Source organism: Squalius cephalus, assembly GCF_949319135.1.
Source record: "Squalius cephalus genome assembly, chromosome: 3".
NCBI lineage: Eukaryota > Metazoa > Chordata > Actinopteri > Cypriniformes > Leuciscidae > Squalius > Squalius cephalus.
Genome location: NC_137124.1, coordinates 12276240 through 12288493, shown reverse-complemented (window position 1 = coordinate 12288493; position 12254 = coordinate 12276240). Strand labels below are relative to the sequence as shown.

General features: G+C 37.6%; 1 protein-coding gene across 1 annotated transcript; it reads left to right on the top strand.

The window, feature by feature from the left end:
* The first annotated feature begins 3782 nt into the window (after positions 1–3782).
* LOC307156439 (uncharacterized protein) lies at positions 3783–5978 on the top strand. The gene is made up of 7 exons (XM_079867782.1): positions 3783–3813; positions 3890–3971; positions 4082–4423; positions 4526–4864; positions 5056–5154; positions 5261–5283; positions 5463–5978. Exons 1-7 carry the CDS (start codon positions 3811–3813, stop codon positions 5577–5579), a joined length of 1005 nt encoding a protein of 334 aa, XP_079723908.1. The 5' UTR covers positions 3783–3810; the 3' UTR covers positions 5580–5978.
* The last annotated feature ends 6276 nt before the right edge of the window (positions 5979–12254 follow it).

Sequence of the window (12254 nt, the reverse complement as noted above, 5' to 3'; positions counted from 1 at the left end):
ATTTCTATTGTGCGAGTAAATAACTAAAACAAATTATTGTTTCTGTATCTTGCTATATGTCTCTTTTTACTAGTGTCAGTGACAATGTGTTACATTATCCAATTAGATTCTTCCTTTAGCAAAAATTCAGTTTCATTTAAACATTCCACTAACACATTTAACAAAAACACAAACTGACATTAAAACTACTTATGCGTTCTCGATTGATTGCATAACATATTTTTGTTTATTTTTTATTGACTTTATGCTAGAGTACTTACATATTTTTGAAATGCGAAAAATGTACAGTCACTTTTTTCTCAAAAACATTACTGTAGACAACTAACGTGAAGTCATATTCTCTATATAAATCATTAGTTATGTCCAGTGGTGTAGTGGTAAAAAAAGAGGTGGGTAAACTATAAATTCTGGTGGACCACGACATGGTCACCCGGTAAGGTTGGCCACTGCCTACCGTTGTATGTGTATCCTGATGACATCGCTATAGGCTATCATTTGATGGTACTACCAAGGGTATCACTGGTTGTTCCCTCATCATAGGTCACACAATCACTATTCAATTCATACATTAATCTAAGTTCTTGTTAAAGAGACTCAGAAAGGAATAATATGGTTGAAATCTATCAAGTTTAGTGGGGACCGGGGACAGTTGCAACACTTTTTGCATTTCTCTCAGTTACTCAGACTATTTGGACTAGACCAACCAAATTTGTACATATTAAACTTCTGTCTGCCAATTACCCATACCATTTAAAGATGATTATATAAGACATATTGTTCACAGTATTTATTTGAATGGAAGAAGTCAGATGTTGCAACTGACCCCGACCCAGGGACGGTTGCAACATGTTAAAAATACCTTTAATTTCATTAATTAACTTAAGCTTTTTGTCTCAATGAGCATCAAATTCTGAAAATATTAACTGTTTTAGGCCTACTATAATATTATAGTATTATTTATTTCAATAATATTATTGTAGTCTTTTTTATTTATTTAGTCATATTTATCAAATAACAGTTATTGAGTTTTGTTTGTTCATGTGTAGAACATAGGCCTACACAGATTCAGTGTGCAGGTGTTACAGATGCTATTCAATCTCTCCATATTTCAGTGTCAGACAGGAAGAATTGAACAGTTTGCAATGCAACAAACTTTTATTAAACATGCAATTTATATCTTGTTGCTTGCAACCGTCCCCGACCCTATCAGCCATGACAGAACATCATGTGCCTGCTAGACACACTGACACATGCTAACCATGCCACTTAGAAGTCAACAAAACAATAATTCAAACGAAGTAAGTTTTGTTTAATTCGTACAAAATTTCAGGACAGTATGACAAAAATATATCTCATGAAAATGTTTACTTTCATACATATATGTTGAATATGTCTACTGTCTTTTTGGAGGGGGGAGGGTCTAACTGTGCATGTTCAGTATGAGTGTCATCACGCTAGCTTGTTTCTGATTGGAGAAAAATGACATGTTGCAACCATCCCCATCCATGTAGAGGGAAAAGTCTTTAACCTGGTGCAGGCTTGATTCCCTCTGAATCTCTTGCACAGTTGGGTTTTGACATGCTCCCTACATTAAACCAGCTGCCTGTAAATCACTTTTTTGCATCGTTTTATTGATTTCCTGTTGCGACTGCGATCAAGTTTCATTCTCGCGCAGCTTGTTTAGTAACATCACGAGCGTGTGTTTTCTTCTACGTGTGTGCGCCGTTCTCTTTGTTCCGTGTGTGTGTGTGTGTGTGTGTGTGTGTGTGTGGCGCGCGCTGCGCTCTCTGCTCCGTGTTTGCGCGCTTTTCTGCTCTGTAGTTAACGGCCCAAATGCTCGAATCATGTGCCGATCGGCGATCACGCACTGGAAAAGCAAAGTCCGCTCAAATAACGTGACATTTAGAGGTGGATAAACGCAATGTAGAGGTGGATAAACGCACTTTGGAGGTGGGCAAACGCTATTTCCAAATTTTGGGAGGTGCGTAAACGGCGTTTACGTGCGTTTAGCCTCCACTACATCCCTGGTTATGCCTAATTATGTCTTTTGAAAATATAAAAATGCTGAAAGTTTTCTGTGATGGGTAGGTTTACGGTTAGGGCCAAGAAACTTATTTTCATTCTCATTTATTTCTATGTACAGTATTTACTCACTTACTCCTGATACTGTGCAGACTTCATCAGTGTATAAACAAATAATCCTGATAGGTTCATCCAATCTATTTTTACCTGGTGTAATCTTTGCATAATTCAACTTTTATGTACGTAATTAAAATATACAGTATGAGAGGTGTTCTATTTTGTTTTTCCGGATTCATGTTCTCCCGGAAGCAGTGCTTCACACTGGATGTTATCTCTTGTTGCAAATACACAGGTCAAGTCTAATAGAAACAAAGTCCCTCACGACCAGAATGACTCCGGGTCATCAACTATTTAACCCATGACTTCCTGCAGACTGTCCCTATAATTTTCTCATGTGTACATATTGCAGGTCGTGGAATATTATATAAAAAAAAACACATTTGAAATCCGTTCTTCACAGATGAGGATTTTGCATATAGCTATGGTTGAAGGACTTTTAGGTGAGTCACTATCACCATCAACAGGTAAGGGTAAAAATAGTGAAGCAACTGGTGCCTCTGCTGGCAAGAGATGCAAGAACAAAGAGCAAAGCTTTGCCTCCGCGAGCCTGCTAGACAACATTACAGTTGATATAGTGTTACTGTTAATGTAGCTTTTGTAAGCTCTCACTATTGTACGGCTGTTCACAGTCCCTTAGAAAAATTAACCATGGTTTTGTGATCGATTACTGTTTGTATTACCATAATTTTCCAACAAATATCATGATTAAATGGTGTATAACATCGTATCTAAAATATATAAGAAAATTACAAAAAAAATAATGCCACGCTGAAACGTCCTGGGAAATCTGTGCTTGCAAAGTCTGTGCATGAAATCTGTTCTGGATGAACATCTTGTTTGTTAACATTCTTAAGTTTGAATCAGGCTTGAATTAGTTTGAAATTGACGCCATCCTTAATATTTACATCTGAGTAGCGCTCGCTGTTATGGTAAGGGGCGTGACTTTACAGAATATGTGCTAAGCGGTGCCAATCACAACACACTGGGCCAGCTAACCAATCACAGCACATTTTGTAATTTGGAAGGAGGGGCTTCAGCGAAACAGGAACTAAAGACTGGGGAGGGAAGTGCTGTAATAATGTTAAATAAGTAAATAAGTAAAAAAGAATGTGTTTTTTGAACAATCAAGCATGAAAGCATATTCTAGTACACCTCCAAAACAAAATCAAGACTTCGTAAAAGGGCATAATAGGACCCCTTTAAACTTGATCATGCCCTGCCATCTGCCAACCCCTTGATTCAAAACATGAATTTAATTAAATTATTATTATTTTTAAATGAAATTAATTTAATTTAAAATATCTTGGATGCTCACCATTGGTATGAGGCCCTTAAAAGGATTGTTTTCTGGTTACATGCTTCTTTGAAACTTCTTATTTCCTGCTTTTGTTCTGTGTCAAACCACTAAATGCATTTTTAGTAGCAATAAAAAACATATTAACCAGAGTTTTCAGAGAGGCCAACTTTAGTTGCTAAAAACTGGATAACTAAGCAATAGTATTTATAAAGCATTTCCTAATAAATGAAAGAGTTTTTTTGGAGCAATGGAAAGATGGTTGGGTTCGATTTTTTTTGACATTTTGATGTGGCGACAGTGTGTGACGGCAGAAAGGTTAAGGTGAAAGTGCACATGTGCCTCAGTTGACTGAAGCAGAGACAGATGGACACATGGTAAGGACACCGTCTAGTGATCTACCCTTATTCTTTAGCGTGTGTGATGGTGTGGCTCATTCGTTTGCTTTTTCAGGGGAATTCCAAGCCTGAGGATAATTTTGGAAGAGGACTGATCATGAGATATTACTTCATTCTTTTGCTTTCCTCAACAATATGTAAATATAACTAAATGCTTATGCTTTGTAAACATTTAAACAACTCACCTATTTAACACTTTATAACACATTCAACTCTAAAGTTATCTATTGTGTGCTTCATTTTGCAGTCTGCGCTTCTGAACTGGATGTTGTTCAGCAAGATTTAAAAATAGTTCAGTCTGGAGAGGATGTGAACTTAACCTGCAACTTTTCAGAGGTTCTGGAATCAACAGCATGGTTTAAACAGACGGCTGAAGGAAAATCTTTAAAGATTGTGTCTTTACACTTTAAACAACCCACTTGGAATAAGGACTTTGAGAAAATGAATCATTTTAATGTTACCAAAGGAGATGATCATTTTACTCTGCTCATTTTAAAGACAAAGCCTTCAGACTCAGCCACATATTACTGTGTAGTCGCATCAAACTGGAAGATTGGAATGGGTGCAGGCACTAGATTAGTTGTCAGAGGTATATTTTCTTGCTTATTATTTATGTGTTGTGGGGATTGTGTTGGATGACTTTTGGCCTTGCTTTTTCTATCAAGTGTCCCTTTTATGTCTCTTTGTCAAGATGCAGCCGTAGCACACACAACTCTTCAGCAGTCTTTGATCGACACGCTTCATCCAGGGGATTCAGTGAATTTGCAGTGCAGCATCTTCAGTGAGAGTTGTGCTGGAGAACACAGCGTCTACTGGTTCAGACAAAGCTTGGGAGACTCTCAAGGAGTCCTTTACACCAAAGGAGAGAGAAATGGTCAGTGTAAGAACAGCAGTGAGTCTCAAACACAGAGCTGCGTCTACAATCTCCTCAAGAGCAACATCAGTGACTCTGATGCTGGGATTTACTACTGCGCTGTGGCCGCATGTGGAGAGATACTGTTTGGAAAAGGAACTCAACTCAGTATTAGAGGTAAGGTGAAATGCAAATGTCTGGTTTAAAATGTTGAGATATTTGGTTTGATCGTTCCTCTCTGGAAAAGCATTTCATTCATTTACAGGAGTAAATGATACCGAACTGATCTAATGAATGTAAAAAAATATTAAAAAAATAAAAAAAATCTAAGCAAAAGATATAAAATTTGTTTCATTTTATTGCCTTAGATGTGAATCCAACTCTTCTTGCTCTTGGAATTTCAAACATAATATTTTTGGCTCTTGTTGTTTTTCTGGGAATAAAACTATGCAGTGGTCAGAAAAAAGGTAAGACTTTCTGAATAGGATTAATTTATTATGGTAATGCAATATCAAATTTTGAATAACACAACTGCCATTTCTAATGACAAGACGGTTTCTTCATTTCCCAAAGTGCCCACACCACAGGAGAATCAAGTAAGTACACAATTATCTTCCATTTGAGATCTTTTTCAAAATTTTATCAATTTATCTGTTTTATCAATTTAATATTAGATAATACATTTTTCTGTCAGGGTTTTTTAAAAACGCATTATGCCACATTATGTGTATTTTTTCCTCTCATAATTGGAGATTCTTTTCTCTCTTGATATTAGAATGAAGCCAGCATGAATTACGCATCCATTAGTTTTGGTCAGAAACCTCTGAACACTAGAAGGACCAAATCAAAGGTCATTCAGGAGCAGTCTCTGTACGCTCACGTACAGCAGTAACATCCAGAGGTTTAGTGGAACATTTCACTTCGACAAATATTTTCATCATGAGCTTACAACAACATATTTGAAGACAATACATTTAATATGGTTGAATAATTTGGTCATTAATACTCTATTTAATGAGTTTATTGATTTTCTTCATGTTTTTATGTTTTGAAGTCTGTTTTATGAATTGTTTTTTTTTTTTTACTGTACAGCACTTTGGTCAGCCTGGTTGCTGTGTTTAATGTGATTAAAAATAAAATAAAATAAATTGAACTAAAATCTATAATGCATGTCCTTTATTTCAAGCATTTAAGTGTCAGTTAATTGTTAAATGCTCTGACAATGTAACTTCAAATATCAGTAGCTAACAATGTAAAAAAAAGTAAAAATGTAAATAAAAATATGGATTGCAAGATGATAGCTGTTGGTGGCCATATTTGAATGCATGTTATATGTTAAGTGTTATTTTGGCTTTGTACTGTTATATAGCTATATTAATTTGTTAGGCATAATAAGGATAATGATAATTGTAAAAGAGAAGTAGTGTGTTTGTATTTATATTTTTGTTAGTGAACTGATTAATGTACTGTATGTTGTTAGACTCTGTTCATTTTGAGCAATTTTGGAATTTCCGTTTTACATTTTCCTTATGAATCACTTGTGTGAAGTAGGCTATGCTTCATTTGCATCTACTAAATTAATAGCCTGTTTATGTGCATTTGATCAAATGTGTTGTTGTTTTTTATGATGTTTCATTGCATTGTTTTTATTGTTAACTCAGATGATGGATCATGGTGCATTTATAGGGTATAGTTCCCTTGCAAAATATTAGTTAGCATAAAGTCTTTAACAAGAAAGACTTTTTCTTTAAAGAGGAACTTGCTGAATTCAACATGGTCTCTACTGCCACCTAGTGACTGTAGATCACTGGTATGAGATCTGATTCTGGGATGCGTTTCAAGGGAACATATCATGAAAATCTGAATTTTTCCGCATTTAAGTGCTATAATTGGGTCCCCGGTGCATCTACCAACCCAGAAAACGTGAAAAGAGACAACCCAGTAACTTTGTTCTGGTAAGCTTACTCTGCAAGCATGTCAAAAAATAAGCCAATCAGATTTCGCTCCCCTTCTGACGTAGGAACATTCTGTACGTTTCCACCCACGGCGCGCCATTTGGTTTTCGCAAGCGACAACAGTGTAACCAGTTCTAACGCAATGGCAAAGGTTTGAGCAAAGCATGTAAACTGTTGTCGTTGGCTGCACAGACGAGCACTGAACACTATTTGACCAAATATGTCACAGCTGTCTTATAAAGACGTCTGGGAACTGTGTCAACTTGTGTAAAAGTTAAACATGACAGTACATGTAAGTCCACAACAACTACATAAATGTATCCACTAACCATTCAGAAATCTCCATGTGCATCTAAAAGTTGCTCTTCCTGAGTCTCTCCGTAAGGCTGCGCTCCACTACTGGTTATTTCTGGGATATCCGAATTTCATGTAAAGGATTGGCTCTCTTCTGAACGGGGGCAGAGGAGCAGCAGCTCATTTGTATTTAAAGGGACACACACACAAAAACGGTGGGTTTTTGATCACACCCAAAAAGGAGCAAATTTGACAAGCTATAATAAATTATCTGGGGGGGGGGGGGGGGGGGTTGAGCTGAAAATACACAGACACATTCTGGAGACACTATAAATTTATATTACATCTTTTCTCTCTGTCTTGTTCACTCAGACGTACGTCATTACTTACGATGCACGAATGTGGACCAGTGATGTTGTAACATGTATGTTTGGCTCTGTTAAGTTCTGTCATGACAACTCTCAGGACACAGGTATGGAAATAGAGATTGGCATGGTAATGGATAATGTATTTGGTCTTGGCGGAATCGATCTGCTACACTGATGCTGCTCCAGAGCAAGTACCGAGACATGCTACTGTAACATGTAACAGACATGATTTAACCCCCCCAAAAAGCAGGAGGCAAGAGAAGAGACAGAAATGTAATATATGTCAATATATGTAAATTGCATATATAATGTCAGTGCCCATGTATGTCTGCTGCCTATATGAGAATATATGCAAAATTCATATATGTAAATCACATAGACATATATGAAACATATATTTCAAAATATAGCAAAAATGGCCGTTTTCATGTAAGTGCCATATATTTTCCCGTATATATATCCCTTATATGTCACATATTTATACTTAATGTTGTCCATATATGCGAGAAACCATACTATAATATATGCAGATATATGGTATCATATATGGATGAACTCAAATATTTTCTTCACATGTTTGGACACATAAATGTTCATATATGTTGCAGGCATATATTGTGTTCTCAGATAAGTCAAATATATGTATAGATATATGTCATGCTATTTAAAATATAAGTGCATATATGGCCATATATTACATTTTTGTATGGGGAGCCCTCTTTGACACAAACATCTAAACAGATCATTATAGTTGCACAGCCAATGCCAATAAAACTGTTGTGCACAGCTAAAAACACTATTGATACACATTTGAAGAGCAACTTTTCACCCAAACCAGTTGCACATGGTAATGGGAGAAAAAGACAATACAAGTAATATACATATGCTGTTGAGTAAGAAAACAAGCTGATGCATTGGCAGATTTGCATTTATTTGCACAATAATGACACAGACAGGAGACAGGAAGAGATAGGAAAAACACCCCCCAAAACATCAGATCTAATGCCAAGACATATGTACTTTTTATGTGTGCCTTGACTACCTTGCCGACCGGCTTTTTTTTTTTTTTTTCGTTAACATGTAATCCCATTGAATGTGAATGCTTATTTTACTTTGACCTTCTTATCCATAGCTTAGACAGCATTTACTCACAGAGATACAAACAATAGACCATTAGTTGAGCTTAGTTTAGCTGTTTAAGACCATTAGCTTCGTTTAACTGTATTGATTGTTCTTTTAACGTGACTCAACACACACACATTTAGCATAGCTAATGAAAACATTGCTCTTGGAAATAAAAGGATATAAAGTTATACCGCTAAATATGGTGAACGTCGTTTGAATCACAAATGCATCAGTTGAACAGTTTTCATATCCATGCTAACAGCGTATAAAGAGGCTATGACATACAATAGACCGCTGCTACTGCTGCTTATATGCTTCAGTGATTCACTCATGCACTGACATGGCACTATTTAAAGGGGGGGTGAAATGCTATTTCATGCATACTGAGTTTTTTACACTGTTAAAGAGTTGGATTCCCCTGCACGGATTTGCAGATCGTCTAATGCTTAAGGATGGAGCAGTCACAATGATAAAGGTTCGCGGTCGCAGGCGGTGAGTAAAACTGCTTCAAATAGACATTGGCTGTGTGTTGTTAGCTCGGCGCGTTAGCACAGCTTTAGCTTCGCCCACACGGCCCGCCTCCAGACGCTCGTTTTTTTCCGGAAAGACTCGGTACAGCCTATCTTTCTTTTATAAATATAATAAAACTAAAGACTTTTTGGAGATATGAAGGATGCAATACTACTCTATAGGTACTCAAGATTAACAGGAGATTGAGTGAAAATGAGCATTTCACCCCCCCTTTAAAAACATTTCTAACATGAAGCTAGTTTAAACTTGTAAAGATTGCTCCATTTATGAATTAATAACCGGACCACACAATATGCGCAGAGATGTGGAATAAAAACGTCAATCACTTATCTTAGATGTTGATTCCAGATGCATTCTGAAAGCGCGCTGCATACTGCTAACAGCAACACACCGGTATTTGTTTGAATGTTGAGCTGCAGCTCATTGGACGCTGATATAACAGCAAACAATCAGCTGTGCTATGTTGATAATGATGGGATCGCTACCAAATAAGACAATATACAAAACAAACGTTATGTATCTAATAAATATAATTTAAAAAAAATTACTACTTGTATATTTAATTGCCTATTGCAGCTATTAATTGACTATTAACAGATTTGAAGCTGTGCAGTAACTGTCATTCTAGTTTGTATAATAGCAACACAATATTTATGAATACTTTGTACGTAAACTCGTCCATCACAGAGCCATTTAAAGGTGACATGTTATGCCCCTTTTCACAAGATGTAATATAAATCTATGGTGTCCCCAGAATGTGTCTGTGAAATTTCAGCTCAAAATACCCCCCAGATAATTTATTATAGCTTGTCAAAGTTGCCCCTTTTTGGGTGTGAGCGGTCCATTTGTGTGTGTCCCTTTAAATGCAAAAAGTTGCTGCTCCTCCACCCCATTCAGAAGAGAGTAGAGCCTTTCCAATAAGCTTCGGATACAATAACAAAACACACAAATAATCTCACTCATCCAAAATCTCAGAAATAACCAGTAGCGGTGTGCAGCCTTACGGAGAGACTGAGGAAGAGGTTGCAACTTAGACGCACCAGGACGTTTCTGAATGGTTAGTGGATACATTTATGTAGTTGTTGTGGAGTTACATTGATTCATCTAATTCCGGGGGATTTCTGTTGATAAATAAAATGAATCCACTGCTCTCTTGTCTCGTCTGAAACTGGGACTCTAAATAGTGTTCAATGCTCGTCTGCAGCCAATGAAAGAACAGTTTGCTTGCTTTGCTCAAACTTTTGCCATAGTGTTAGAACTGGTTACACTGTTGTCGCTTGCGAATGCAAGAATGGTGGTGCCACGGGTGGAAATGTGAAGATTAAGGGGCAGTAATATTATTATAAGATTAGAGGTCGACCGATTTATCGGTTTTGCTGATATATCGGTACCGATAGTTGATTGGTGGAACTATCGTTATTGGCAAAAATCCACACCGATAGTTTATACAGGTTGCATCCGTTGCTGGATCGGCTGAGAAGTGTGCACAGTTATTGTACAGTATGAGAGCGCTGAGAAGAGACTGCTGGCATTATATAGAGCAAGAGCGGCCTCTAGAGGACAAATAAAAACTATCACTGGCAGAGTTGTTTAGTTCATAGATATCATATAAAGGCTAGATGTCTCGTCCGCGCTGCTGGCCAATGGAGCTCGACATCCGCACACGGCGGCCATCTTACGACAGGATGCTCGCTCACTCATAACATGGTGCATGTACTTTTAAATAACCATAACTTGCTCAATTTTCTACCGATTTTCAAACGGTTTGGTTTGTTATAAACGTCAGAGATGTAGCTATTATACTGCATACATATGAATAATTATGTTCAAAATGTTTAAGCATTCAGAATTATAGCCACGTTAATAACGTTTGTAAGAAACCAAACCGTTTGTAAATCTGTCCAGATTTCAGCGAGATAAGAGGATTTGTGTGCGTGCTGCTCACTCACCTTAATTCACAGAGCCCTGTCCTAAGATGGCCGCCGGTGATGCCGGAAGTGACTCCGCCTTAAGACATCTAGCCTTTATATGATATCTATGGTTTAGTTAAGACGTGAGGCTGTGCGCAGCAGGGAGATACGGAGAGCACTGACACTTCAGATGCGCATTTAAAACACAGACAGCGAAACGGTATGAATACAGAACACTAAAGTACATATTGCCATGTCATTATAAAGTAATTCATTTGTTGACTAAATGCTGCATTAGCAGAGAAAGAACAGAAGTATGTTTGCCGTCGAGAGTCTGAGAGGAATAACATTAGTAGTGGCTACCTCAAGCGGTTAAAACAATGTGACAAAAAACACACGCAAACCTGACCCAAATGTTTTATGTCGCAATTCTTACCATCTATTTGCATTAGCTTATATCCATCTGGTCACTTTTATGCATTCATTAGCCGGCGAAGTTTAATATTTAAAACTAGTTAGTGACATGATTGCTTTCTCAACATTGATATGTTTATGTAGCCAACAGAAACATAAACAAATCAGAAACGCATTCGATTTCAGTTATTGTTTTTTGTCACTACAATACATATTGTTATTCTGATTAGATAATCATCAAGTGTTCTAATATAGTAAGCAAATAAACTATGGGCCCTATCTTGTACCCAGCGCAATTGACTTTGTATACGACGCATGTATCATTCCTATTCTGCACCCAACACACAGCGGACTTTTCCCTCCACAGGCGCACGTCGGTAAATTAGGGAATGAATTTGCGCTCCCGGGGGTGGTTCAGCGCAAAGAGGAGGCGCGTTCCGGCGCAAACGTTCCCTGGTGCTATTTTGCAGTTCCAGAAAACAATTCCGCCACAGACCAGGAAAAACCTAGTCTAAAGTCAGTGGCACGTTTTTCAGTGGCGCGTTCAGATGCTATTTTAAGGGCGCATGCTTGGCCATAATGTAGCGTGTGCACAACGAGCATACACTTTGCTTCTCTCATCTATACACAGACGTAGCAGTTGCCATTTTTGCAAACCATACATAATTACAAGGAAAAATATTCCACATGAGGGAAATCATTGTGGTGTCCATGAAGATGTGAAAAAATAGGCATAAATCTAGCTTACACATTTACCCAAATTATTATACGCCTGCTTAACCAAAGCTAATTTGGGTGGGTTTCTCCCATCCCCATACAATGTCACTTCTCTGTGTTTTACGGCCCTGACGAGAACGTCGGTCTCCTCGGCTGTGAACCGCTCCTGGCGTGCGCCTGGCAAATCCGCCGTTATAATAGCAATCCGCCATGGAACAAGCGCGCCTGCTCTTAAAGGGAATGTAAGATGTCA

What these genes read in the sequence shown, in the direction of transcription:
- LOC307156439 (XM_079867782.1), top strand. An exon ending in TTTGCTTTCCTCAACAATAT is followed by an intron (nt 3,972 to 4,081) that starts GTAAATATAACT and finishes TTCATTTTGCAG; the next exon opens with TCTGCGCTTCTGAACTGGAT. An exon ending in ATGCAGTGGTCAGAAAAAAG is followed by an intron (nt 5,155 to 5,260) that starts GTAAGACTTTCT and finishes CATTTCCCAAAG; the next exon opens with TGCCCACACCACAGGAGAAT.